The 27,860-nt window shown below is 57.3% G+C and overlaps 1 protein-coding gene across 3 annotated transcripts; it reads right to left on the bottom strand.

The window, feature by feature from the left end:
* Positions 1–1,123: 1,123 nt before the first annotated feature.
* GMEB2 (glucocorticoid modulatory element binding protein 2) lies at positions 1,124–26,948 on the bottom strand. 3 transcript variants are annotated; one of them, XM_069495854.1, is made up of 10 exons: positions 26,889–26,948; positions 15,148–15,333; positions 12,923–13,020; positions 12,276–12,403; positions 8,955–9,058; positions 7,470–7,627; positions 5,532–5,603; positions 5,110–5,247; positions 4,781–4,903; positions 1,124–4,050 (listed from the first exon to the last, which is right to left on the bottom strand). In XM_069495854.1, the coding sequence occupies exons 2-10, from the start codon at positions 15,276–15,278 to the stop codon at positions 3,410–3,412; spliced, it is 1,593 nt and encodes a 530-aa protein (XP_069351955.1). In that variant the 5' UTR covers positions 15,279–15,333; positions 26,889–26,948; the 3' UTR covers positions 1,124–3,409. The 3 variants fall into 3 exon arrangements, with proteins under 3 accessions (XP_069351955.1, XP_069351954.1, XP_069351956.1); XM_069495853.1 differs by lacking the exon at positions 26,889–26,948 and adding an exon at positions 16,214–16,538; XM_069495855.1 differs by lacking the exons at positions 15,148–15,333; positions 26,889–26,948 and having other exon boundaries at positions 12,276–12,398; positions 12,923–12,982.
* Between the last annotated feature and the right edge of the window lie 912 nt (positions 26,949–27,860).

The following is a 27,860-nucleotide window of genomic DNA, read 5'->3' on the forward strand; positions in this document are numbered from 1 at the left end:
CTCAGAGGCCAGAGGCAGGAGCTGGGGTTGTCTGTGCCAAGAGATGGGACTTGCCCAGCGAGGAGGGGACACATCTTACAGGAAGAGGCTGAGCCACTGGGGGCACGTTGGTGCCTCCCCACCCCCACCCCGAGGCACGACAGGGAAGGAGCAGGTTTGGGATAACAAGAGGCAGGAGCTGTCTTAGACCCACGAGATGTGAGGAGACAGACGCCTGGAGTCCGGCATGAGCGCATGGACGGGCACGCTAACGCCCACCGCGGGGAGCGTGTGACTGGGAGACCACCCACCTCTGAAGGTCACCTGGTAACCACACCTGGATCAAGGCGGAGGTGTCCTCAAACCCAGCACCCCGCACTGCTCTGGCCACTCCTTACCAGGAACGGTGCCCCGACTTTCAGAGCACGTGTTTCTGCCTTGTGGGCAGCGTCAAACTTCCCTAAGTGGCGTCGTGCGGTGTGGACTCCTGCGTCTGCGGTGTCAGGGAGGCTGGCCGGTGGCTGGGGTGCACCACCTCCTGCAGCCTTGGGGCAGGCGATGGCACCAGGACAGCAGCAGCTGGCACAGGGGAGGATCTGGAACCGAGCCCTGGGGAGGGGAGGAAGTGGCCGGCTGGAGGGTGAGCTTGTCCGGCTCCTACCGGCAGGCATAGGCCGCGCCCGCTGGCGGAGGCGTCTGACCCCAGCCCGGGGTCAGGGGGAGCCAAGGCTGTTCTCATGCCCTCGACCCCCAGCGACGGGCGGAACAGCCTCAAACCTGAGCTAGGCCTCGGACCTCCCAACCTCCCGAACCACGAGAAACAAACCTGCTGGTCACGAGCCACCCAGCCTGCGCTACTTTGTTGCAGCAACTGGACAGGCTGAGACAGCCGCCGCCCATCCGTCAGGCCTCTGGGAAGGAACGAGAACGCAAACGGCACCTGGTGCTGTCACGAAAACAGTGTTGACCTTGGGGACACCTGGCAGGGTCCTGGAGCCCCCAGACCACACTCTGCAAAGGCTAAGTGGGTGCGTGAGCAGCCTGGACAAGCTGGCGCTGTCCAGTGGGCACGTTCTTACAAATTTAATTCTATTCTCTCCACAACCTTCCCTTATAAGAGACAGACACACAGACTAAGAAAAATGTTTTTATTTTAAATCAAAATACCAAGCAGATACTTGCAAAAGAACATACAAAGCAGAATTCAAACACAGCCCTTCCCCAGGTGCCTCTGAGCACACACAGAGAGGAGTTCTCACTCTCCTGCAGAAACACACCAATCCTGCCTCCGCGGAAAACCAGACCAGGCAGCCACAAAACCCGTGTTTGTAGGTGGTCAAGAGGCTCTTCCCTTCTAGGTCCCGGTCAGGCCCTGAGGGGCAGGACCAGGAGGTCCTGGGACCCTGCAGGGCGCAGGGGGCATGCGCTGGGGACGGGGGTGGTGCCACCAACCTCCTCCCTGCAGCACGTGTGGTTGCCCTGAGGATGGGCCCTTCCCCACGCCGGGCTTGGAGCCCCTGCCGGGAGCAGCCGCCAGCCGGCTGAGAGCGGCTTCACGGAGCACTGGGAAAGGCCCCCAGCCCGGGGTGGGGGCAGAACAGGCCCCCCCTTGCTCTTCAACGGGCAGAAAGAACTGACCCACAGCCCCTTCAAGTTCGACTGAGCAAGCGGCCGGCTGTGAGGGCAGACGCATGTGCGACCCGGACAGAGGGAAGCCGCCAGGAGGTCCCAGGCTCTCAGGCCACAGAGCTGCGTCCGTCACGCGGCCGAGCTGGTGGGTGGGCACAGGGCCCTGCTGACGCACGTGACAGGACCCACACTCGAGTAAAAATGGGTTTAAAAAGGTGTATGTACACAAACAAGTAAACACCGTGCCGAAACCAGCTGACTTTGACAACTGCAAACAGAAACGTAACAGAAAGAAAACAAAAGACAGAAACTCAGTAGCTTGACAAGGGGTGGGGAGCAGGACAGGCCCCGTCACAACAGCGCTGAGGTGGGGCCCAGGGCACCCCAGGGATGGACAGGTGGGCAGCCGGTTCCCTCCAGAGCCGCCGAGTGGGACAGGGCTCCCTCCCACTGCCGGGCGCCCAGGACTGTGGAGGACACCCCCTGCGGGAGGCAGCAGGAGGCTGGGCTTGCTGCCCCCGAGACATCTGGCCCCAGAGGCTCTGGCCTGGAGGGTGGCCCCCTACGTGGTTGTCCTCACGAGACCAACCCAGACTGCAGGCAGCTTGCGGACGGCCCTGCAAGGCGCGTCTGGGCTGCACTTTCCCCAGCTGGCACCCACCACCCTGCCCTGGACGGCCCCTCTTAAATGCCCTGGGCTCTCCCTTGGACCAGGACTACTGGGTATCAGCCAGGAGACCCCCAGGGGGCCTGGGGACTGGGGGCCGTCATGGTGGCCCCACCGGCAGGCTGCACGCAGGGGCCACACTGAGCCTCCCAAGTGCCAAAGGGAAACCCCACAAACCATCCACGCGCCTCTCCTTCTACTCACGCCTCCACCCCAGGACCGAGCCTTAGGGACACCCCCACAGATCTCACACCTAGCAGGGGCCGTCTCGGGAAGGGGCACCACCGAGGACTCCGCACCTGGTCAGGTTCACCACACAGGTTCTGGGCCCACCCCCAGAGCCGACTTGGGAAGCCGAGGCACTCAGCATCGTTTTGGTTGAGAATGCTATAAATCTGACTCTTCCTAGAAGCCTACTAAGCAATTCACTTAAAAACACCTGCAGCACATGTGCAGCGGTGCGTGGACCACGCCTCGTCTGTGCGGCCCCTCAGCCACCTATGCACCTGCCAGGGCGGGGAGGTCGGAGCCCGCCGGGACCTGCACCGAGGCTCCGGAGAGGGCTCCACGCTGGCAGGACGGGGCGCGAGCCACACTAAACCTACAGAAAACTGTGGGAAGAAACCAAATCCATAGGATCCACGGGTTTCCACACTTGGGTGAGGTTCCCAAGACATGTGTAGTAATGTTGCCGGCAGGCTCGGTCCCGAGGGGCTGCAGGTGCAGCGACCGGAGTGTGCGGGGTGGCGGCGGCACCTCTAGCGCCTGCAGGGTCTCGGCGCCGCGGCCCATCCTGCTCCCTGCACCCGCAGCACCCAGGCCGCCTCCTGTCCTCGTCCACCTGGCTCCTGACCACGGCCCAACGTGTAAACAGTATTAATAAGCAACAGATGGAAAAATATATTTCCCAAGAAAAAAGGGGGAGGAAGTTTGGAACTTGGAGACCGATTTTCCAGGTTGCTATCATCGTCCCTTTCTCTCTTGTCTTGATTGGTTTTGGCGATTCCTCTCTTTGGTTCAGCAGCCCACGCAACCCGCCTGCCCACGCCAGCCCTGCGGCCTTGTCGTGCTCCGGCCTGCGGCTGCGGAGAGGCAGCCAGCCCTGTCCGCCCCGGGGGCCTCGCCTCCCACCGGCTACTTCTGCTCGTGGTCCTCTGCCACGGTGGCCACCTCGATGGTGGCCGTGTGCTCCTCAGGCCCCGGGGCAGCCCCCGCAGGCACTGTCACAATCGTGCTGCCCCCAGGCGACGCCTGGGCCACATTCTGCAGGGCGGGGCCCAGGCCGGGCAGGGTGAGCAGCTGCAGCGGGCTGACCACCTTGAACACCGTGCTGCCGTCCTGCACGGCGGCCGTGCTCAGCACCGTGAGGCTGGATGCGTCCGGGTGGATCTCCACGGTGCTGGGGAAGGTGGAGCCCGAGGAGGCCAGGACTGTGTAGCCCCCAAGCAGCGGGGAGGCCGGCGAGCTGGCAGGAGGGGCCTGAGGGGAGCCCTTGCCCAGGACCGTGGAGGGCAGGGTGGACACCACTTTGCCGAGCGGCACGCTGGTGATCGGGGAGACGGGCACGCCCGGGCTGAGCGCGATCTGGGCGGACTGGGTGAGCACCTGCGAGGCCACGGCAGCTGGTCCTGACGTGGCCCGTGCCAGCCGAGGCCGCTTCACTGGGGGTGGAAGGGACACAGGTGTCAGCGTCATGAGCACGTTGCTGAGGTGCTGTGACTTGTGCTTGAGCTCCTTGGCGCGCCGGCGGTGCTCGTCACACTGCTGCTCCAGGGCTGTGGGGACGGGGGACAGCAGTGTCACCGAGGGGGATGGGGAAGGGGCAGACAGCATCACTGTGGGGGATGGGAACAGAGTCACTGCAAGGGACGAGGATAGGGACGGGGACAGTGTCACTGCAGGGGACATGGACACCCACCATCACTGGGTGGCCCTCAGGCCAATGGCCAGCCAGGTGTGCCTGCCTCACACAACACACCCAGGTGGCCACATGGCAGCCACCGCAGGAGAGGTCAGTGGAAGGGCCCTCAGTGGGCTGCTGGGACCCAGCCTGCGTGCGGTGTGGCGGTGCTGCCGGACCTGTCTCGGGCTCTCACATGTCCCAGTCATTATTTTTGCCTAGGAAGTTGCTCTTGTGATACGGTGACATAAAAAGCAGGTCAAAACAGCATCTACAAGTGTGTCGTGAGCACACGCGTGCACACACACGGTAGGTACAGCCCAAGCATGTGGCGAGAGCAGTGCACACGCGTCACAGAGGCAAGCTGGGCTCCGGGTGGTCTCCTCCACTTCCCCATCACTCTCTCTGAAGTGACCACCTGGTGCACCGCAGACAGTCGGTAACGGCAACCCCCACGGCAACGGAGTCTGACACGTCACTCCCCTCGCTGACAGCTGCCTCGCATGGCAGCTGCCAGTCACCCCCTGCCTGGGCTTCCAAGGACAGCTGTGCCCCAGAAGTGTGTGCACGGCAGAGAGGCGACCCCATGGGCGCGGCGGGCATACCTGCTAGGTCCCGGGCATACTGCTCCCGCGAGCGGTCCATCTGGCACTTGTGGCTGGCCAGCACCTTCTTCACCAGGTCCAGCATGCCGAAGTTCTGCACGATGTTGTTGAGCAGCACGGCGTCTGAGGGGACACGAGCACCCGCTGAGGACCCTGGGACTGGCCCCAGCTGGCCACGGGGGTCCGCACTCAGCAGACGTCTGAGGAGCAGGCACGGCAACCTCCCCCCCACCAGACGCTCAGCCTCGGCCTCCACCCCAGGCACGCAGAGGGGACTGAGTGCCCCACGCTGGCCACGCTGTCTGCCTTGGCTGGAAGGAGCCCCTCACCTCGGAGCTGCAGGGGGGGGTCCTGGACCCGCCGCTGCAGGCCCCTCATGGTCTCCGTCAGCTCCTGGTGGAACTCCTGCACGACCTCGTCCAGCAGCCCAGCATCCTTCAGACCCCGCCAGAAGGCAAACGTGTCATCTGCGGGGGAAGGAAGGGCTCGGTGGGCAGGAAGAGCATCGCCTCACAGGGCAGCCACCATGGGGAGAGCAGGGGACGGCAGAGGACACCACCTGGGGGTCGCAATGCACCCAGCCACGTCACAGCACCCCAAGTCCAGTAGGCAGGCCACGGGGCTGGGCTGGGAGCACCCCGGAAGATAGCAGCCCAGCCCCAGCTGGCTCCCGAGCCCGTGTGGCCCGCGGCGGGCACGAACCCTACTGCCCAGCCCTGCACCCGTGAGAGGCCCGCAGGGGACCCTGTACCTCCAATGGCCGCCGTCCAGTCGCCAGGGTCCTCACACGTCTCGATGGTGATGGTCGCAGGAGACCCGTTCACTGCGGCCGAGACGGAAGTCGGGTGAGCGCCGCTGCGGACGCAAGTCCACACCCCCCTCTGCCAGCCCCTGGCGCGCACACCCCTCCTTCCCACAGCTCTCGCCCAGGCAGCCAGCGCAGCGTGGGCTCGCAGGGCAGAAGCCGGGGCTTGGCCCACGTCTGGGGGTCAGACAGACCAGGGGAGAACCGGGAACCACCCCTCGCCATCGCTGTTCTCAACCACTCTCCACCTTCCTCCTCCTGTCGTGTTCGCGACTCCACCCAGCACACCTTGCGATCGTGGGGCGAGGCGGGCAACCTCCTCGCCCACCTACGAGCGCCTGGGCCACTCACGGTTGGCTCTGCCGCCCGGTTCCCCGCCCTGTGTCTTTACTCCACGTTCCCTGACGCCGTTGTCAATCTCAGCACCCAAACATGCCCATTTTTCTAAATCGGAAGAGGTGGGACTTTGGGAGAAACACCAACTATCTGTCGTTTCTGGTGGCAAAAACCCGCCATTGCTGGCGCCACGGACACCTGGGGCTCTGAGCTCCGGCCTGGCCGAGACACACCTGCCACAGGTCGCAGCCTGGGGTGTTTTGCTCTCACGCTGCCTTTTCCACACGCCTCCAGGATGTGGTGGGGAGTGTTGTCACATACTTGGCATTTGGGGCAGGAAGGACTGGTTTTCATAGTTGGGGCGGATACACAATCTTTTACCGACTACACAATAGCCAGGTCATAGGTCCTTAGAGATTCCAGGCGGAAGGAAACAAAAGCTCAGAAGAGCTAACCCTGAACCTGACTCTGCCTCTCCCAGGCCGAGCGGGCGCTGAATGGAGGGCTCAGGGGCTCCGTCCTTGCTGGGGAGAAGGTACGAACCAGGCTGGTCTGTCTGTGTCGGTCACTGGGGCAGCCACCAGCAGGGCACAGACGGGAGGCTGGGCCTCGGTCCCCCCATCGACCCTGGCCCACCGGGAGCGCCTGGCCAGCCCCACCCCACGCACCCAGGCTGGGCTCTGGTGCAGAGAGCGCTGACCCCCCACCTCCCCGATGGCTGCAAACCTTAACCACCAACCGAGGACGGGGCCAACAGAGGTCAGCCCGACACAGCAACACAGAGTCCTGCTCCCCTCAGGACGCAGCTCCGCGAGCTACCGCCTGCTCTGGCCAGGCACACGGAAGGCCTGGGGTGCAGGGTACGGCCTCCCTGCCACCCGGCCTCACCCTCCCTCTCAAACATGGGTCAAAGGCCTCCACTGGTCACCGTCTGGGCCAGTGACAAGGACGTCCCTGGTCACACACAAGCACACTCCAGCCCACACTGCAGAGGGACAGTTTGGGGACAATGCAAGTGACGTTTCTGGGAACACGACACTGCCAAAAATCACGTGATGACATGGCCAGAGAACTCAGGACCTAATTTCACTCTAACTTCCATTCTTAGAAGACTTTCTCTATTCACAAAGCTGGAAAGGATTCCAAAGATATTTACTCTTTCTACAACTCAGAGCCACAGATGCCACCATGGAAGAACATCATCACCCAAAAATCCAGGCAGCAGGGACACCTGTAGCAGGACGCCCAGCACAGCAGGTTGGAAGGACGACACGCAGATCCACAGCCACCAAGCAAGGGGGGAAGCGGCTGCCGATTTGGGGCAGGCGAGGGGACGAGGGGGTGGGGTCCAGGGTCCCATACTGCTCCTGCGCCTTCTGCACATGTCATCATCAGAGCAGACGCGCCTTAGAAAGACCCAAACTTCACCTTTCCTGTCTCTGAAAATAGCAACGCAGCGGCTCCCTTTGTGAGGAGGGCAGAGGCTGAGCCCCCCTCGCCAGGGCAGCATGAGCCACGTGACCCGTGAGGGCGGCCCTGCGCACCTACCGTCGGCCGCCGCGGGCGTGAGCGGGATGTACTCAGCAGAGGCCGGGCTGCTCAGGGACACGCGGGCTCCCGAGAGGTCGATCTTGGTGCTGCGGCAGGTGTTGGAGCAGACCTTGTCGTGCTGGTAGAAGTCGAGCTCCCCGGAGTCCATGATCTTCCTGGGGCATAGAACAGAGGACCGGGGGGTCCAGGTGAGGTCACGGCTCCAGAACTACCACCTGCGTGGGCAGGTCCCAGCAGAGGTGCTGCCCAGGTGGGCTCTGTGAGGCAGAGGTGGGCTCCACGAGGCAGGGCTGGGCTCTGCTCTGCTCTGAGCACGGCTCTGAGCACGGGAACCGCAGATGCCCAGGTGTTAGGGGGCGACCCCGCCTGGAGGTCCCAGGTCGCAGCCCAGCCTGCCTTGATGAGCTGCCTCAACCCATGACAGGAGGGTCAGAGGCTCCAGCCTCACTCGGCCCTTGGGCAGAGCTGACCTCGGGCATCTGCTGGGCTGGCGCCTGTGCGAGCGGCTCCTCCACTGGTCTCCACAGCCACGCCACCAGCACCTTCTAGGAATCAGAGGCTCTGCAGCACGGAGCCACCGCCTGGGCAAGGACCAAGGCCAGCGCTCCGGAGGCCCCAGACCCCGACACGGAGCAGAGGCCTTGCTCAGGAAGCGTGGCGGAGGCCAGGCCCACCGGCCACCCTGTCCTTGGGGCGTCTGCACCCTCCAGACACACAGATGTAGGCTGTGGTTCACAGGGACAAAGAGAGCAACTGTACACACCACTTGTATACGTCAGGAAAAAGTGATGACAAGGACAAAATAGACAACAACATAAAAGGCCACGCTAAGAGATTAAACGTGATGCCTACACCTATCTGTTGCACAAATGCCAGATTATACCCTTAGCCTTCTTTTTTTTTTTTTTTTTAAGAAAGAGTCTCACTCTGTCACCCAGGCTAGAGTGTCGTGGCGTCAGCGTACCTCACAGCAACCTCAAACTCCTGGGCTCCAGTGAACCTCCGGCCTCAGCCTCCTGAGCAGCTGGGACTATAGGCGTGTGCCACTGTGCCCGGCTAATTTTTTCTATTTTTAGTTGTTTTGGCTAATTGCTTTTTATTTATAGTAGAGACGGGGTCTTGCTCTTGCTCAGGCTGGTCTTGAACTCCTGACCTCAACTGATCCTCCCGCCTCGGCCTCCCAGAGTGCTGGGATTACAGGTGTGAGCCACCATGCCCGGCAACCCTTAACCTTCTAACAGTGAAATAGCCGCAAGTGCTCCAGGTAAAAACTTGGTGGAAACTAAAACGTGTCTGTGTTGGCAGGGATGTGGGGAGGTGCAGCCACCTGGGAGGTCATTAGCACTCACATCTAAAATGGGCCTCGTCTTCAAAATCCCAAAAGCAAATGAAAAAGCAACGGCTGCTGTGTCCCCTTCCACCGGGAAGGGCCGCCTGGCGCCATGGCCGCCACCGGGCTGCAGGGGCGCCCGCAACACCCACCTGAGCATGATGCCGTTCATGCGGATGGCTCTCTTCCAGTCCTTCAGAGTGGACTTCCCCGCCAGGTGCACAAACTCCTTCGGGCTGATCACGTGCTCATCGTACTGCGGAGAGAGCACAGCAGTGCGGTCAGGCTCGCGAGGCAGGCGGGGCTCGCCCTCCTCTCCTGCCCGACCCCCGCAGAGCACCAGGCAGAACAAGGACCTGCCCCTTGACGCAGCGGCTGCCGTGCAGCACGGCTGTGGCCTCTGACGCGAGTGCTGCCCTCGCTGCGACGGGCCCAGCAGGGCAGGGTCAGCTGGTTTGAAGGCATGTGGCCCTCTCTTCTCAGCAAACCTCTTCTGTGCTACCTATTCCATAATAACACGTATGTATACGACACCCTAACATGGCAAAGGACACCAGCACGCAGCCTGAGCTGTGACGGACCCCTTGGTCTGGCCCAGCCCCCCGACACCGCCGTCCCCTGTGCAGGAAGCACACGGCACCTGCTCCCACGCTGGTGCACACGTCTGTCTCAAAGCCAGGGGCCACGACTCACGTGGCTCTGGGGCTGCCGAGCTTCACCCCAGCTGGTGCTCAGAGCCTGAGAAGGAAAAATATCCTGTCGTCTTGGTAAAAAAGTAATTATTGGAACCAAAGAATGAAAAAACTGTGGTTACTCAGAAAACAAGCAGGCTGGGGAAGGGAGGTCTCAGTAGCGGACGCCAGGACAGGGCACTGCCAAGCCCAGGCCAGTCTGTGGGGCGCCGGCACGCCCACTCTCACGACACCCACACCACGGGCAGGACACAGAGCCTTGCAGGTGCCTGGCCTTGCACAGCTGCTCAGGGAGCCAGATGGACGCACAGGCAGTTGGAGTCTGGCAGACCAAGCCCAGCAGGAAGCCCCAGCTGGTGGCCCTGACTGAGGCCCCTCCTGGCCACCACCACTGCCCACCATAGCTCACACCCGGGTCACCTGGCTGCACTGGACAGGCGTTCCCACTGCAGGTCTGGGGCCGGCCCTGCCGGCCCTTCCAGCACTGCCTTCCTCCGTCTCGCCTTCCTCGGGGCTGCCGGCTCCTCCCTCCGGGCTCCCTGTGGCGGGGGAGCTGCGTGCTCCTCTCCTTAGGGGCCCCCAGCCTTGAGCATCTCTGGCTCCGCTGGGCCGTCTGAGCCCAGAGCTGACGTGGCCTCCCCTGAGTGCTGCTGCTGCTGCCGCCTGGCCCCACAGTGCACCTTTAGAAGCCCCCGAGACGCCACTCTGGGCGCACAGCATCAACCACTAGATGTACCGTCGTTTCTCCACCCTGACCCCCAGGCCTTTTGCACCTCAGCCTGAAATGCGTATTCGGAACATCTTTTAGTGACGACATGCTGGCAGCAAACTCAGTCTTGTCTGAAAATGTCTTCATCTCGGCCTAATTCTTGTCTGTTTTCAGAGACAGGGTCTTGCTGTTGCCAGGTGCAGTGCAGTGGCAAGACCACAGCTCGCTGCCGCCCCGGGCTCCACCACCCAGTCTGAGCACCCGCGGTGACACTGGCCTCCCCATTCCCACCAGGCTTTGCAGCTGGTGTTCTAACGTAAGAGCTGACCGCGCTACACAGTTACTCAAGGTAAATAACTGATGTCAAATATACTGCAATAAACACGACCCCGTAGATTTTATTTCACTTGAGTTAAAATTCATGAGTATGGTTATTTATGTTGATGTTAAACTGTTCCGGATGGAGGTGGTGTGGTCTTTTCATCCAGCCTGGGCCTCGTTAGGGCTCTTGCACTGTGGACTCTGTCTCTCCTTGGTCATGAGAGTTCCTAGCCTCTCCCTCTTCTCCCCCCAGAACCTAAACATGGGTTAGACTTTCTCATGCTCCTATTTTTCTTCTTTTTATTTCTGTGGAATATATTCTGAATGGTTTTTTTTTTTGTTTTTTTTTCTTTTACTTTTTTTTTTTTTGAGATAGAGTCTCACTCTGTTTCCCGGACTAGAGTGCCGTGGCATCAGCCTAGCTCACAGCAACCTCAAACTCCTGGGCTCAAGCAATCCTTCTGCCTCAGTCTCCCAAGTAGCTGGGACTACAGCATGTGCCACCATGCCCGGCTAATTTTTTATATATATATTTTTAGTTGACCAGATAATTTCTATTTTTCAGTAGAGATGGGGGTCTCACTCTTGCTCACGCTGGTCTCGAACTCCTGACCTTGAGTGATCCTCCTGCCTTGGCCTCCCAGAATGCTAGGATTACAGGCGTGAGCCACCGCGCCCAGCCCTGAATGATTTCTTTAATTCTATCTTCCATTTCACTAATTATCTCTTCAGCTATGTCTCATCTGCTATAAGAGACCTAGCCACTAAACGCTTAATTTTATTTTTTGTGGGTTTTTTTTTTTTTTTTTTTGAGATAGTCTCACTCTGTTGCCCAGGCTAGAGTGCCGTGGCATCAGCCTAGCTCACAGCAACCTCAAACTCCTGGGCTCAAGCGATCCTCCTACCTCAGCCTCCCGAGTAGCTGGGACTACAGGTGTGCGCCACCATGCCTGGCTAATTTTTCTATTTTTAGTAGAGATGGGGTCTCACTATGTTGCCCAGGAAGATTTTAAACTCCCGAGTTCAAGTGATCCTCCCACCTCGGCCTCCAAGTGCTAGGATTACAGGTGTGAGCCACCGTACTCAGCCTAAATGTTTAATTTTAATCCTATTTTTCCAGTTGTGTTTCTATAAAATCTGCTATGTTTTTACTCATGTTATTTCTTTTTCTTTTTTTTTTTTTTTGAGACAGAGTCTCACTCTGTTGCCCAGGCTAGAGTGAGTGCCGTGGCGTCAGCCTAGCTCACAGCAACCTCAAACTCCTGAGCTCAAGGGATCCTCCTGTCTCAGCCTCCCGAGTAGCTGGGACTACAGGCATGCACCACCATGCCCGGCTAATTTTTTCTATATATATTTTTAGCTGTCCATATAATTTTTCTATTTTTAGTAGAGACGGGGTCTTGCTCTTGTTCAGGCTGGTCTCGAACTCCTGAGCTCAAACGATCCGCCCACCTCGGCCTCCCAGAGTGCTAGGATTACAGGCGTGAGCCACCACGCCCGGCCTCATGTTATTTCTTAACATAAATTATATGTAATTATTTTATACCCCATGTCTAAAAATGCCAACCCCTGAGCTGTTTCTGTGGGCCGACTCTGCTGTCTGCTGCTTCTGCCTGTTCTCACCTGGGGACTGTTTTCCTGTATGTCCAGCATTTTTTGTTTCACTCTGAGCTGTTACCTTCCTTGGAAATTTGTGGAAATTACTTGAAACCTGAGATAAAGGTGAATTCTTCCAAAAAGAATTCCCTTACCTGCACGCACTTCACGTTGATACCAGGACACACAAACTTTCTCCAGATGAGGTTGGCTCTGCTGTCCCCGCAGGTGATGGGGTACACGATCTCAGCCTCCAGGTTCTCCCCCTCTTCAGCCATCTTCACTTCTCACAGGCACGTGGAGAGGAAAGCGCAAAGGCAGAAAGTCAGTCATGACCTCTGCAAGCACTTCCCCAACAGAAAACAGCTACCAATCTGGGAACCAAAACGAAAGCCCAGGAAGGCCCGAGAGAGAACCACGGCGGGAGGGTGTTCTCCACAGCCCAAACAGACCTCACTGCGAACATTAATGTAGTTCCATTAAACTGTGGTTCAACTGAAGAGCCAGTTAAAGAAATAAAACCAGATTTACTTGAAACAACTGTAGGAAAATGTAAGGTTTTAAAGATTCTAGGGCCTTTAACCGTGAGCAACAGAAAAATACCAAAGGTGTTATAAAGAACTTCTACCACCACTCCCCGAGAGTTACGACGGACAGGCGTGTGAAAGACAACAGGGAGAGACAGCGAGAAGGAAACAGAATCCCCGAGGAGAGCGGGCTGCGAGACCCGGGGCTGAGCCCTCTGCGCTCGCACCAGCTCCAGGCGAGACGGAGGTGCCGGCAGACGCAGGACAGGCCCTACCTAACACGGCTTCCTTGAGCTGTGAGGAGGCTGTGAAGGCGGCGGCGGCGGCTGCTGCGGCATTTTCCGTCTCCATGCTGTCTTCCGCCAGGTCGCCCCTGTGGACGGTGGAAGAGAGAGGACATCAGGGTCCCTGAGCAAGACACCTGCAGGACACGGTGCCCTTCGCGCACTTCCGCCAAGGACGCCGCTCGCTGTGGATCTTCTGTCACACTGTCCTAATGTACCCAGCAATGGCAGAGGCATGAAGTCAGGGGGCTGCGCGCTGACGGCTCTGCGCTGTGCCCTCACGCCAGCGCAGGCTCCCGCTGTGTCCACGGCCCCGTCGCTGGTGCCAGAGCGGCACCTGGCACACACAACCCACACGCCAGGGCTGTGGACGCAAAGACTGCTCACGCGGGAGTTCTACACGTCCCTTTCTGTCTTTGATAAAGCTTTTTATTTCCCTTATATGGTTATAGAAACTATCAGAAAATATAAAATTTTAGACCACCCGCTAGGCCCAGCAGCACTGGCCGGGGCCAGAATATCTTAAGGAATGACAAACATCGGTCACTTTAAGCCACCAAGTTTCGTGGTGCTTTGTGCGCAGCAAACAGGCTCCTACAGGAGGGGGCCAGAGCGGGTGTGCCCTCACCCTGGCGCCGCCTCCGGCTGGAGGGGCAGAGGCTGGAGGGGCAAAGCAGGAGACACGCGGGCTGCAGGCAGAGACTCCGTGCTGTGGGGCAGGACCCTACAGCACAGGGGTGACAAAGGAGGAAACATCGTTGGTGAATTTGTGGATCTCCTCAGGGAAATTTCGGGCAGAAGGCACAAAGTGCCAACTGGCTTCTCTGAAGTTGGATAATTGTTCTCTTGAACAAAAATCTCCAGGGACTGAAGGGGATTGGACTGTGTCACATCTCCCATTCTCAGGCGGCAAGACCCTCACAGGAGACACGGCCTCAGGGCAAAGACCACGGCTTGTGGCTGTGAGACCTTCAAGCCTGGGCAAGTTCTGAGGCCACGTCCAGCCAAAGGGCTCCTGGGAATCTGCAGGCCCCTCAACGGCTGGGCACGGTGGCTTCTGAACAGGACCCCTGCCCGCTGCCCGCCCGTCTTGCTGCCACTGCACCGTGGGCGCACGGGGGGCCGCCTAGTTCACAGGTCTCTGCACCAGCGGTCGGCACCTCCGACCAGCCTCAGCCCACCCAGACATGAGGCCATGTGAGGCCAGGCCTTGGGCCAGGCGCCACTCACGGCTGAGACGCACAAGGTCCAGGAAGAAGTGAGAGGCGGACTGGCCAGGCCAGAGGACAGGCTGCCGCCAACACAGAAATGGCCACAATACTCTGTAACTTCCTGCCAAGGGGCAGAGTCTCAGTTTCACCCCCGAGCCTGCGCTCAGTCCCGGGACTGGCCTCAGTCCACAGGACACGTGCAAATGGTGCATTTTTCTATGGAGTCCTGAGACTGTCAGGTGAGGACGTGCAGGCCACCAGTGGCGGATGAGACCTCACTGACAGAGGTGACACGTCCCAGCAGAGGCCGCCAGCTGTCCCCTCCAGACAGGGAGAAAGTCAGTGATAGGCTGAGGTTAGCGAGAAGCTGCCACACCTAAGACACGGCCAAGACCGGGAGTCAGGAAGAGCGTCCCAGCCCAGGGGCCGGGCCCCTCAAGGGGGCCAGAGTGACGGCCCCTCGCGCAGCGCGCCCTCGTGGCACCCCAGGGGGCAGGGGATGCCGTTCACAGCAGGAGCCTCACGGCCACCTCCTAGCAGCCCCGCCTACGGGCCAGCAAAAGGAAGCTGGCAGTTTGGGCAAAGGTGAGCCTTTTGCCAACTAGTATTCGACGTGGACAGCTGGTACGAGAGCTGAGGAAGAAACTCAGTTTCACGCGGAATGTCAAGAGAAGCACTGGCCCTTCCGCTTCATTTCCGGAAAAACGGCTCCCAGCCATCCCTGCTGCTCCCTCTCGTCAGAAGGGAAACTACCACGTATTTCGGGAAAGGAAACCACGTGGCCACGCTGATGCAGGAGAGGCGGCGTCCTACCAAAGTCCGCACCGGAGCCTCCCGGCCGACACGCGTTTGTTTCCCTCACACTCTGCACTCACAGGGACACTGTGTCCCGTCTCAGAAGTAAAGGAAACCTAAGCTCACCCAGACGTGAGTCCACGCCAGCCACGCCAGGGCGAGCCCGCCCCGCCCCACTCGGCCCCAGCAGCACCGCGGCCCAGGCCTTACCCGTGAGGAGCCAAGTTGGTCGTCACCAGCACCGTCTTCACCCCCTCCACGTTACTGCCATCGCCCGCGGTGTCCGGAGTTGTCACGACCACCACCTCCTCCATGTGCACGCTCACGTCTGGGGTGGCCATGGCGCAGCTGGGGAGCTGCCTGGGACCAGCAGCGTCGCTCCCCAGGGCCTGCGTCCTGCAGAGACGAGGCGGGCACTGCGTTACAGGACATCCCCCGACGGCTCTTCATCTCCAAAGACCCATCTGCAAGCCCCAGCCACTCCTTTCTGGCAGGAAATCACAGCCACAGAAGGGCTACCCCAGGGTTCTGGTTCTCGGGTGGCAGAAGCACAACTCTCCCGTCCTTGTCACTGGATGGACGCAGAGCCGCTTGCGCCAGACAGGCCTGCAAGCCCCGCAGGAGCACAGCGGGAGGACGGGCATGGGCCTGGAATTGAAGCACAGCGTCCCTGAAGGTGAGTCCTGGCTGACACCACCGCCCTCTGTGCCTCAACGCAGAGCAGCCCAAATCCCTGACCAGGTACCAGGTGCAGGTAGAAAGCACTCCCAGAGAAGTCTTCTCTCTGGTCTGGGGAAAGGGACAGGAAACCCATAAAAAGCAGACAGCGAGGGCAGATGCCTTGGTTCCTTCCATTATTGCGTTGTCTTTGCTGGCTCTGCCTGCAGGGAGCGTGAGCCCTGCTGAAACCCTGTGAATGGCGGCAGCGCCCAGCAGGCACCTAACGCTTGGGGGGACGGGGGCCTTCCTCCTGACTGGGGGGACAAGGGCCTTCCTCCTGACTGGGGGGACGGGGGCCTTCCTCCCGACTGGAGGAACGGTGGCCCCAAGAGCACAGGGGTCCCCGTTGTTCTTGCTGCCCATCCTCTATGCTCGTCCCTGAGTAGGCTCCGTCCCGAGTGCCACGGCACAGAAGGGACCTGGGAGCCCCAGTGCAGGGAGGTGGTGAGAGGAGGGTGCGGACTGGGCTGCACGCAGCTGTGCGGGAATGCCTAGGTCGTCCCACAACGGTCCAGGTGTGGACCTGACCCTACATGGCAAACCAAAGAGAACTGACCTAAGGCTAGACCAGCGCTCAGGTCTCACACTGGCCCCGAACGGTGGCTAAGGGACACGTCTGCAAAGGCGCCGACACCGAACTGGCCTGTGAACGCGGCCACAGGAGAGGAGTTCAAAACTTGCCCCGAACCTGACGGGCCGATGTCCTGCTGTCACAAAAACGTCTCCATTCTCGGTGAGACTACAAGTCCCAGAGTCTGGTAACATCGTACCCAAAGTCATCCAGAACGTGACCTAATAGGACGTGACACGCAGAGAGCCAGGACGTCTGCTTAGTTCTCTGGGCAAACAACCATCAGGAGATGCCCCTTACAGTAGCTACCACACCAGTTCCCAAAAGTAAAGCCAAACCTTCCTGAACCAAAGGGAAAAAAAGTCTCGGTACAGAAAACAGAAGTTACAACCAAATGGAAATTTGAGTTTAAAAATATAATAACTAAAATGAAAAATTAAGGGGATGGGCTCCATAGCAGAATGGAGCTGACAGAGGGGAAGTCGGCGAACACAAACAGCAACAGAATCACCCAATCTGAGCAGAAAAAAGATCAGGACACCAAACGAACAGAGCTCCAGGGAACGCACGCCAGGTTCACAAGCCGAGCATTTGCGCACTGGAGCTCCAGAAGGAGAGATAAAAAAAGTTTTAAGCTGAAAACATATTTGAAGAAATAGGCCAGGCGAGGTGGCTCACACCTGTAATCCCAGCACGCTGGGAGGCCGAGGCAGGAAGATCGCTTGAGCTCAGGAGTTCGAGACCAGCCTGGGCAACAGCAAGATCCCATCTCTACCAAAAATAGAAAAATTAGCTGGGTGTGGTGTGGTGACGCATGCCTGCAGTCCCAGCTACTCGGGAGGTTGAGGCAGGAGGATCGCTTGAGCCCAGGAGTCTGAGGCTGCAGTGATTCTGTGATGACGCCACTGCACTCTAGCTGGGGCAATAGAGCAAGACTCTGTCTCAAAAAAGAAAAAAAAAAATGAAGAAGAAATAAAATAATAGCTGGGCTGGTCCAATGGCAGTGGGTTATCAGAATTTATTAACAGGAGTGTTACTAAAGTTGGTATACACTGCACCTCCCCCCCACTAAATTTGACAGGCAAAAAAAAAAGAAATACTAGCTGAACACTTCCCAAATTCAGTGAAAGACATAAATACACATTCAATGGGCCTGGCAAACCTCAAACGTGATAAGCTCAAAGAAACCCATGCCCAAATCATAATCAAATTGCTGAAAACCAAAAACAAAGTTAAAAAAAAAAAAATCTGGAAGCAGTCAGATAAAGAAGTGTGCATGGCCTACGTGGAAACAACTCACTGACTGGAATTCTCACCAAACCACAGAAGCCAGAAGGCAAGGAAACATTTTTAATGCGCTGAAAGCAAACTGACTGTTAATCTAGGATTCTACAACCAGTGAAAAGGCCCTTTAGAAGTGAAAGCAGGCCGGGCGCGGTGGCTCACGCCTGTAATCCTAGCACTCTGGGAGGCCGAGGTGGGCGGATCGTTTGAGCTCAGGAGTTCGAGACCAGCCTGAGCAAGAGCGAGACCCCATCTCTACTAAAAATAGAAAGAAATTATATGGACAGCTAAAAATATATATATAGAAAAAATTAGCCAGGCATGGTGGCACATGCCTGTAGTCCCAGCTACTCGGGAGGCTGAGACAGGAGGATTGCTTAAGCCCAGGAGTTTGAGGTTGCTGTGAGCTATGCTGACGCCACGGCCCTCACTCTAGCCTGGGCAACAGAGTGAGACTCTGTCTCAAAAAAAAAAAAAAAAAAAGAAGTGAAAGCAAAGTATCAGGTCTGAATGGGGAAAAGAAAAAAGAAATGAAAGCAAAATAAAGACATTTTCAGATGACGGAGAATTAAGAGAATCGGTCACAAACAGACCTGCTGGAAAAGAAATGTGAATGGAAGTTCTTCAGACAGAAGGAAATCGGCCCAGAGGGACACCCGGAACAGCACCCGGACGGGGACGTGACAAGCTGCTCTCCCCTGGTGTTCTTCACGTGTGCGCCACAGCTGAGCTCCCAGCACCGTCCGGGGTTTCGGTGCACACGTGCAGACACATGGCAGCCCCAAGCCAGAAGGCAGGGGCTACGCGGTGCGGCTGCTTCCACATTTCACGGGAAGTCGAGGGACATCGTTCTAAGGAGGCCGGAAAAAACGAAGTTCCTTAAGAGGCGAATGGACAGACCGTTCGTTTACATTCCGGACCACGGAACGGCATGCAGAGATGAGAAGGGATGAGCGATCGGGCCGTGAAGAGACGTGCAAGAACGCCTAGTGCGCATCGCTCAGTGACAGGGGCCGACCTGAAGAGGCTGCAGGGCGTGATCCGCTCCACGACGCTGGAAAAGGCGCAACCCCAGAGACGGCAAAAGATCAGTGGCTGCCAGGCTTACGGTGAGGGAGGGAGGGACAGGCATCAGGGCAGGGAAACCGTCCAAGACGAAGGCACGACAGTGGATACGTGTCATTATGCGTTTTCCAAACCCACAGAACGCAGAACACCAGCAGGGAGTCGTGGTGGGAGAGGCCTTTGGGGTGACGGCCCCAGTGCAGGTCGTGGATGGGGAAGCGCCCCTCGGCGGGAAGGTGGGGGGGGGGAGGCCGAGGGAGAGCGCGTGGAGCTCGTGCACTCTCAGCTCGGTTTTGCTGGGAACCTACAACTTGTCTACAGAATAAAGTCTGTCAATTTTTAAAAATTAAGTGTGTGTATTACAGTGGGCCAAATGGAGAATGAAAATACAAGCTACAGGCTGGAAGAAAACATTTGCAAATCACATATCCCACAGAGAACCTGCGCCCAGAACGTGCAAACAGGAACAGTAAGAAAACAAACCACCCAGTTTTAAAAACGGACAAAAGACTTGAACAGACACTTCACCAAAGACGACACGCGGACGGGAAATAAGCACGTGAAAAGACGGTCGACGCCACTAGCCCGTCCAGCCGTCGACACGCGCAGGCACAGCGTGAAAGAGCCGCGACGAGGAGCTGACGCTGCAGAGCGCCACGACGGTGTGAAGCGGACAGTCGCATTCGCCCTGCTCAGGACGGAAAGTGGCACAACCGCTCTGGACAGCCCGGGAGGTTTCTTACGAAGTCAAACTTACTCTCCCCCCAAGACCCAGCAATCCCACTCCTAAACATCCACCCTGGAGGAATAAAAACCGGTGTCCACTTGAAAGCTTGTACACAAATTTTTATGGTGGCTTTATTCGTAACTGACAAAAACTGGAAAGAATCCGAGTCCCTCACCAGGAGGACGGAGAAAGCAGCCGCGGTACACGCGTGCACCACGTCACTGCTCCACACGAAGCAACACACCACGGACGCCTGGATGCGTTTCCGGAGGGCATGCTGAGTGAGAACAGCCAGTCCCGAAGGTTGCACACCGCGAGAGTCCTTACATGCTCTCTGCAAAAAGACAAAGCTGTGAGACGGACAACACATCGAGGACGGCAGGGTCAGGGAGGAGGGTGTGACTACAAAAGGAGCACAGGGACGTTTCTGGACAGACTGTTCTCCATTCTCATTGTGGGGGCAGTTACATGAATCTCCGTGTTAAAATTCACAGAGCTGTATACTAGAAAAAAAGTTTATTTCACTGTTTGTAAATCTTTAAAAAAAAAATCAAACTGGCCACAAAAAAAAAAAAAAAAAGCTATCGCACCCTTGCATACAGTCAACTGACTTTCAACAAGCGTGATGTGACCATTTGACAGGGGAAGGACAGTCTTCTCAAAATGCAGGGCTGGGCCGGGCATGGTGGCTCACATCTGTAATCCCAGCACTTTGGGAGGCCGAGGCCGGAGGATTGCTTGAAGCCAGGAGTTTGAGACCAGCTTGAGCACAAGTGAGACCCTGCTTCTACAAAAAAAGAAAAATTCGCTGGGCATGGTGGCGCGTGCCTGTAGTAACAGCTGCTAGGGAGGCTGAGGCAGGAGGATCGCTGGAGTCTAGGAGTTGGAGGCTGCAATGAGCTATGATGACACCACGGCACTCCAGCCTGGGCCACAGAGCGAGACTTTGTCTCAAAGGAAAAAAAAAAATGGTGCTAGACAACTGGACATCCACATGCAGAAGAACAAAGCTGAGCTCTTATCTTACATCACATACAAAAATTAATTCAAAATGGATCAAAGACAGAAACCTAAGAGCTAAAAGTATAAAATGCTTAAAAGATAACAGAGGGGAAATCTTTATGACATTGGATTTGGCAATGATTTCTTGGATGACACCAGAAACATAGGCAACAGAAGAAAAATCAGATAATTTGGACTTCATCAAAATTTAAAACTCTTATGCACTAAGGACACTATTAGGAGAGTGAAAACCCCCCAGAGAATGGGAGGAAATATTTACAAATCATATATTTGGTGGGGGGTTAATTCCAGAAGGTATAAAGAATTCCCAAAACAAGAACAACAAAATAACCCAACTTAAAACATGGGCAAAAGACTGAGAATAGACATTTCTGAAGGAATATACAGCTGGCCAATGAAAACATGAAAAGATGTTCCACATCACTGGCCCGTGGGGAGATGCAAATTATAACCACAGTGAGAAACCACCTCACACCCACTGGGATGTGACAATAACAAGTTGTGTTGAGGATGTAAAGAAAGTGGAACCCATGTACGCTTAGTAGAAAAGTAAAATGATGCAGCCACTGTGGAAACAGCACAGCAGTTCCTCAAAAAGTTAACCTTAGAATTGCTACGCGATCCAGCAACCCTACTTCTAGGTATGGACCCAGAGAACGGAAAGCAGGGACTAGAGCAGACACCAGTACACCAGCGTCGGCAACAGCACCGTCCACAAGAGCCAAAGCGGAAACACCCACACGCCCACCAGCAGACGGGTAAGCAGAACACAACGCGTGTAAGCAACGGAGTACTATTCAGCCTTAAAAAGGAATAAAATCCCGACACCTGCTGCGACACGCATGAACACTGAAAACGTGCTAAGTGAGAGAGACCAGACACAAGAGGACAGATGCTGTATGATCCCACTTACGCGAATTACCCAGAACAGGCAAAGTCATAGAGACGGGAGGCAGAACAGCGGTTACCAGGGGCCGGGGGAGGCAGAATGGGGACTCATTCTGTAACAAGCGTAGGATTTCCGTCTGGGCTGACGAAAATGTTCTGGAAATGCACAGCAGCAATAGTTGCACAGCACCGTGAATGTGTGTACTACTACTGAATTGTACTCTTAAAAAGAGTTAAAATGGGCTGGGCATGGTGGCTCACACCTGCAATCCTAGCACTTTGGGAGGCTAAGGCAGAGCTTACTTGAGGCCAGGAGTTCAAGACGAGCCTGAGCAAGAGCAAAACCCATCTCTACAAAAAACAGAAAAATCAGCGGGGTGTGGTGGTGTGTCTGAGGCAGGAGGGTCCACGAGCCCAGGAGTGTGAGTGAGGCTGCAGCTATGAGCATGCCACGGCACTCTAGCCCAGGCAATGGAGTGAGACCATCGCAAAAAAGAAAAAAAAAAAAAAGGTTAAAATGGGTCAGGCACAGTGACTCATGCCTGTAATCCCAGCATTTGGGGAGGCTGAGGCAGGAGGATCCCTTGAGCCCAGGAGTTCAAGACCAGTCTGGGCAACATAGTGAGGCCCCATGTCTATAAACAAATAGAAAAGAAAGCCAGGTGTGGTGATGGGCATCTATAGTCCCAGTTACTCAGGAGGCTGAGCCACAAGGATTGCTTGAGCCCAGGAGTCTGAGGTTGCAGTGGGCTATGATGACGACACTGCACTCTAGCCTGGGTGATGGAGCAAGACCCCATCTCTTAAAAAAAGAAAAGGAAAAGACAAGAAAAATTTTCAGAACTACTTTTTTATCACCTGCCCCTAGGCCTACACGAAACCATAGGCGTGTCCAAGGCCAGGAGCCAGGCCCACCCGGCGCTGGCACACAGGGGCCGCCCTGTGTACTGGATGAACTGCCCTCAGCTCCGGAGAGAAGACACCCACACCCAGCCAAGCCTCGCCCAGGAAGCCTTCCAGGCCAGAACGAACCAGCCCACCCTGAACACCAATCGCAGAGCATGCCCTCAGGAGCTCCGGCTTCTGCTAACTCACACGCCACCTGCTCATCTGGCACGGGAGTTCCTCTGCATCTCCGTCTCACACATGTGCCCTTGTCTTGGTACAGAGCAGGGCCAGAGCGCCACTGCTTCCTGACTGACGACGGTCCCCAGGCAGCTCCAAGGGCGAAAGAAAGAGCCCGGCCTTCCAGGCCCCCCAGCTGCAGTGACGGCCAGTCTGCAGCAACCGCTGGCCCAGAGACCCCAGGATCCAAGAAACGTCAGTGATGGGAGCAGGCCACCGGTGGCGAACACGCGCAAGGACACACGCACTCCCACAGCAAAAGCAGCAAGCAGCAGCCGCGGGGAGTTGGCGCCAGCTGCGGAAAGGACCGGTGACACTGAAGCCAGGCTGGCCCTGGGAGAACAGTGGTGCTGTCTGACCCGCGGGATGGCGGGTGAGCTCCTGCCCTCGGGGCCGGGGTGAGGTGGCGAGAGGGAGCCTTCAGAGCCAAGAATAGTCAACTAGGAAAGACACATGAATTTAACTTCGAGAGCACTGTGAGACTGTAAGTACGATATATCTAAACACAAGAATTAAGGATTAGATGCTACAGACAACAAAATATTCACCCTTTTCTGCTTCGATATAGAAAATGAGTGGAAGGATGAAGAAAATGAGTGATGGAAGGAAAAAGCATTTTTAAAAATCAGGGGAAAATATTTCAAAAATTCAGAATGTTCCCAAATATAATGAGCCTTTACTATGACTCCAATGTAAACCTGGCAGCCACCTGACAGGTGCCTCAGTGGTGCAGGAGCTCACATGTGACACCTGCAGCTGCCTGAATTCATGTGAGACCCTCCCCCATCACGGTGGGCCAGTGTCTGAAGACTGTCTTCAGGTGTCTTTTAGCCAGGAAAACTACAACAATGAATTCATTTACACTGACAGATTTACTTCACATTTCTGAAATATTTCTTTTCACTACCATAACTTTGGTGTTCTAGATTTAGGCTTTGAAACAAAGAGCTTCAAACAAACAGGAACAAAAGACGACTTTAGAATTTCACTTAAAAGATGCATCTAGGCCGGGCGGTGGCTCATACCTGTAATCCCAGCACTCTGGGAGGCCGAGGCAGGAGGATCGCTCGAGGTCAGGAGTTCGAGACCAGCCTGACCAAGAGCAAGACCCCCATCTCTATGAAAAGTAGAAAGAAATCGGCTGGACAACTAAAAATATATATAGAAAAAATTAGCCGGGCATGGTGGTGCATGCCTGTAGTCCCAGCTACTTGGGAGGCTGAGGCAGAAGGATCATTTGAGCCCAGGAGTTTGAGGTTGCTGTGAGCTAGGCTGATGCCACGGAACTCTAGCCCTGGCAACAGAGTTGAGACTCCGTCAAAAAAAAAAAAAAAAAATGCACAGAACTGAATTCCATCCTCTCCAATGCCAACTATTAAATGTTCAAAACAACACACACAAAAGCTACTTCACAGAAAATAGTTCCAAGTGCTTGATACAATATTTAGACACAGAACAAGCACTCCCCACAATCCGGCCGCCCACTAGGGCGCCAGGGGCAAGCCTGCACACGCTCACAGCCACAACCCAAACCCAGCTCTGATCCCAAGGCTTGGGTTCCAAGACTCGTGTAAATCGAGCCCCAAATTAACTTAGAGGTCAATTGAATAGGAGAAAAAAAAACTTTTTTAGAGACAGGGTCTTCCTCTGTAGCCGAGGCTAGAGTGGCGTGGCATCATCACAGCTCACTGCAGCCTCCAACTCCTAGGCTCAAGCAGTCCTCCTGCCTCAGCCTCCCAAGTAGCTGGCACTATAAGCCCACACCACCACGCCTAATCTTTTGTTTTTTGTAGAGACAGGGTCTTGCTGTGTTACCCAGGCTGGTCTTAAACTCCTGGCTTCAAGGGATCCTCCTGCCTCAGCCTCCCAAAGCACTGAGATTATAGGCATGAGCCACCACACCTGCCCAGAAAATATTTTCAAAATAGCATTCTTAGGCATAAATATACAAAACCAGTATCAAAGTATTAGCGTGAAGCTGGGCGTGGTGGCGCACACCTGCAGTCCCAGCTACTCGGGAGGCTGAGGCAGGAGGACCACCTGAGCCAAGGAGTCAGTCAGTACATCAGATTCCAATACGTGGCTTTCCATTTCTTCCGGACAAAGTTGTTTTCCTTTGATAAAAATACCACTGCAGAGGTCACCAACCACTGGCCCACAGGCACAATTTCTTTGATCCTCACGGTGCTTCAAAAAATTTTAACTAGCTCCAAAACTGCAAATCTCCAGCTTGTCTTGAAAAATATCACAAGAGGTGAGCCATGGGTGTGACGCTGCCCTGGCAGGAGTCCGGCAGGAGCAACCTCGCCCTCGGCATCACACCCAGGCATGCACGGGTGCAGCCCCAAATCCAGTGGACTTGTCTCCTGGCCCTGAGCAGGTATCTGAACAGCCTCCCTTCCCAGTTCAGGCATAAAACGGGGCATCCTAAAGCCCAGGTTTGAAAGTGGTTATATAAGTGCTCTAAATTCATAGACACACTTACCGTGATTGCACATATATGAATGCTAACCCCTCCACCCTCCAGCATTCCAGTATGTCTTCCTAAAAAGTTTTAGGGCACTGCCTATGAAGAAACAATTTCTACTTTTTTTTTTTTTGGAGACAGAGTCTTGATGTGTTGCCAGGCTACTCACAGGTGTGCGTATAGCACTGTAGCCTCAAACTCTTGATCCTCCTGCCTCAGCTTCCCCAGTAGCTGAGACTCCAGGCTGTACCCCACTGTGCCCAGCTAAAGAAACGATTTCTGAACAAGTGGTCTACTAATCTTGCTGTATTTGGGGTTTATGTAAGTCATCTGGTTTTACCTTTAATAAGGTGATGTAATTGAAACTGTTGTATTTTAATTGTTAGCAAAGAAAGAGAACTTTGGTTCTCAGTCAACTCAATGCATTGCAAAGTTAAGCAAATATGTAACAAATCATTACTAACAACTGGCCCGTGTTGCTATGGTTCCTACTAATGGATCCACATTAATACAACTCCTACCAACCCATCCACACCAACTCAGTGGCTACAAATGGGTTTGCTTCAACGTGGTTCCCACCAGTAGATCTACATACTCATCCTGTTCCCCCCCCCCAGCCGGTCTCTGCACCCACACTGGTCCCCACCGGCCGGTCTACACTGATCCTGTTCCCCACCCCCCAGCCGGTCTCTGCACCGACACCGGTCCCCACCAGCCGGTCTACACTGATCCTGGTCCCCACAGGCCGGTCTACACTGACCCTGGTCCCCTCCCCCCCCCCCCCCGCCAGCTGGTCTCTGCACCGACACCGGTCCCCACCGGCCGGTCTACACTGATCCTGGTCCCCACAGGCCGGTCTACACTGACCCTGGTCCCCCCCCCAGCCGGTCTCTGCACTGACACCAGTCCCCACCGGCCGGTCTACACTGATCCTGGTCCCCACAGGCCGGTCTACACTGACCCTGGTCCCCCCCCCCAGCCGGTCTCTGCACTGACACCAGTCCCCACCGGCCGGTCTCCACCGACACCGGTCCCCACAGGCCGGTCTACACTGATCCTGGGCCCCACCGGCCGGTCCACACTAATCCTGGTCCCCACCGGCCGGTCTACACTGATCCTGGTCCCCACAGGCCGGTCTACACCGATCCTGTTCCCCGCCCCCCGAGTCTCTGCACCAACACCGGTCCCCACAGGCCGGTCTACACCAATCCTGTTCCTCCCCTCCCACGGCTGGTCTCTGCACCAACACCGGTCCCCACAGGCCGGTCTACACTGACACTGGTCCCCCCCAGCCGGTCTACACCGATCCTGTTCCCCGCCCCCTCGGGTCTCTGCACCGACACTGGTCCCCCCCCAGCCGGTGTCTCCACCGACACCGGTCCCCACAGGCCGGTCTACACTGATCCTGGGCCCCACCGGCCGGTCCACACTAATCCTGGTCCCCACCGGCCGGTCTACACTGATCCTGGTCCCCACAGGCCGGTCTACACCGATCCTGTTCCCCGCCCCCCCGAGTCTCTGCACCAACACCGGTCCCCACAGGCCGGTCTACACTGATCCTGTTCCTCCCCCCAGCCGGTCTCTGCACCGACACCAGTCCCCACAGGCCGGTCTACACTGATCCTGGTCCCCACCGGCCGGTCTACACTGATCCTGTTTCCCCCCCCCGCCGGTCTCTGCACCGACACCGGTCCCCACACGCCGGTCTACACTGACACTGGTCCCCCCCAGCCGGTCTACAGTGATCCTGGTCCCCCCCAGCCGGTGTCTCCACCGACACCGGTCCCCACAGGGCGGCATACGCCGACGCGGACCCCGAGGCCGCAAGAGCCCGGCCCGCCCCGGCCCAAAATGGAGGCAGGAAGCGCCGCCGCCCGCGCCGCCGCCCGCGCCCGCCCGCCTGACGCCGCCGTCGCGCCTGACGCCGCCGCCCTCGCGCGCCCGCCGCCCCTCCCCCGGCCCTCCCCTCCCCCCGCCGTAACGTCCTGACGCTCCGCAGGGACCCCTGACTGGACGGCGGCGCGTGAGCGGAGCGAGAGGCCTCGCCGCGGGGGGGCCGCGGGCGCGCCGGCGCCGCTTACCTGGGGCCGCCCCGGCCTGCTCGGGCGCCCGGCGGTGGCGGCGGCGCGGGCGGCGGCGGCGGCGGGCGGCGGCGGCGGCCGCGGGCTTCGCTCCTTGTTGGGGATTCGGCGGCGGCGGCGGCGGCGCGGGCGCGCGCTTCCTAGTGACGCAGTCGGCGGAGACGCGCACGCAGGGCCGGGAGGGCCTGCGACTTATTTGGCGCTCCACGAGGAGGCGGGAGGAGCCATGAAATAAGGCTTGACGGGCCTCGGCGCACGTGCGCGGGCGGACGTGGTGGGGTCCTAGCGCCGCCGGCTGCTGAGCGGCGGGTGCGCGCCGCGGGCTGCGCTGGGGCCCGGCTGGGGCGCTGACTCCCTTGTGGACGGGCGGACCGCGGGGATGGCGGCCCGTGGCGCACGGTGGCTGGGCGCGCGGCGGGCCGGGGTGGCCAGCGGGGACGGCACCGATGGGCCTCCAGGTGTGCGCACCTGCGACCGGCCCCCAGGGCCCAGAGGCTGCCCCCGCACGGGCGCGCGGCGGGCTAGCCCGCGGAGTAGCCGCCGTGGGAACGGGCGTTGGGAAGGCGTTAGGGGTGGAGGACACGCGCGCGAAGGGGCGACGCGGCCAGAGCGAGCTGCGGTCTACCTGGGATCGCACACCTGGGCAACGAAGACCCAGGAAGAGAGAAGGCTGCAGGGCGCGTTCGGAGGGGTACTAGCTCCGTTTTACTCCTCACGCTTGTCTGTAGTTCAAATGTTACAGTTCACGTGTTTTATTTTTTATAATAAACTGTCAAAAGAGCCTTGAACGTTATGTTACTTCTGAGTCTGCGCAGTGCCACGCGGTGCTGTGGCCACTGGCCACGTGTGGTGATTTACGCTTGATGAAAGTTAAGATTCAGTTCCTCAATTAACTCGGAGCCACAAAAATCACATAGTTGTAGTATTAGGGATGCCCTGAGAATTGCTCCCGTTTTTTACAATTGTGAGTAA

The sequence above is a fragment of the Eulemur rufifrons genome, chromosome 20, assembly GCF_041146395.1.
Source record: "Eulemur rufifrons isolate Redbay chromosome 20, OSU_ERuf_1, whole genome shotgun sequence".
Classification (NCBI taxonomy): Eukaryota; Metazoa; Chordata; class Mammalia; order Primates; family Lemuridae; genus Eulemur; species Eulemur rufifrons.

What these genes read in the sequence shown, in the direction of transcription:
- GMEB2 (XM_069495854.1), bottom strand. Translation starts at nt 15,278, where the DNA reads ATGGCCACCCCAGACGTGAGCGTGCACATGGAGGAGGTGGTGGTCGTG. An exon ending in ACCAACTTGGCTCCTCACGG is followed by an intron (nt 13,021 to 15,147) that starts GTAAGGCCTGGG and finishes CACCGTCCACAG; the next exon opens with GGGCGACCTGGCGGAAGACA. An exon ending in CTGGACGGCGGCCATTGGAG is followed by an intron (nt 5,248 to 5,531) that starts GTACAGGGTCCC and finishes CTTCCCCCGCAG; the next exon opens with ATGACACGTTTGCCTTCTGG.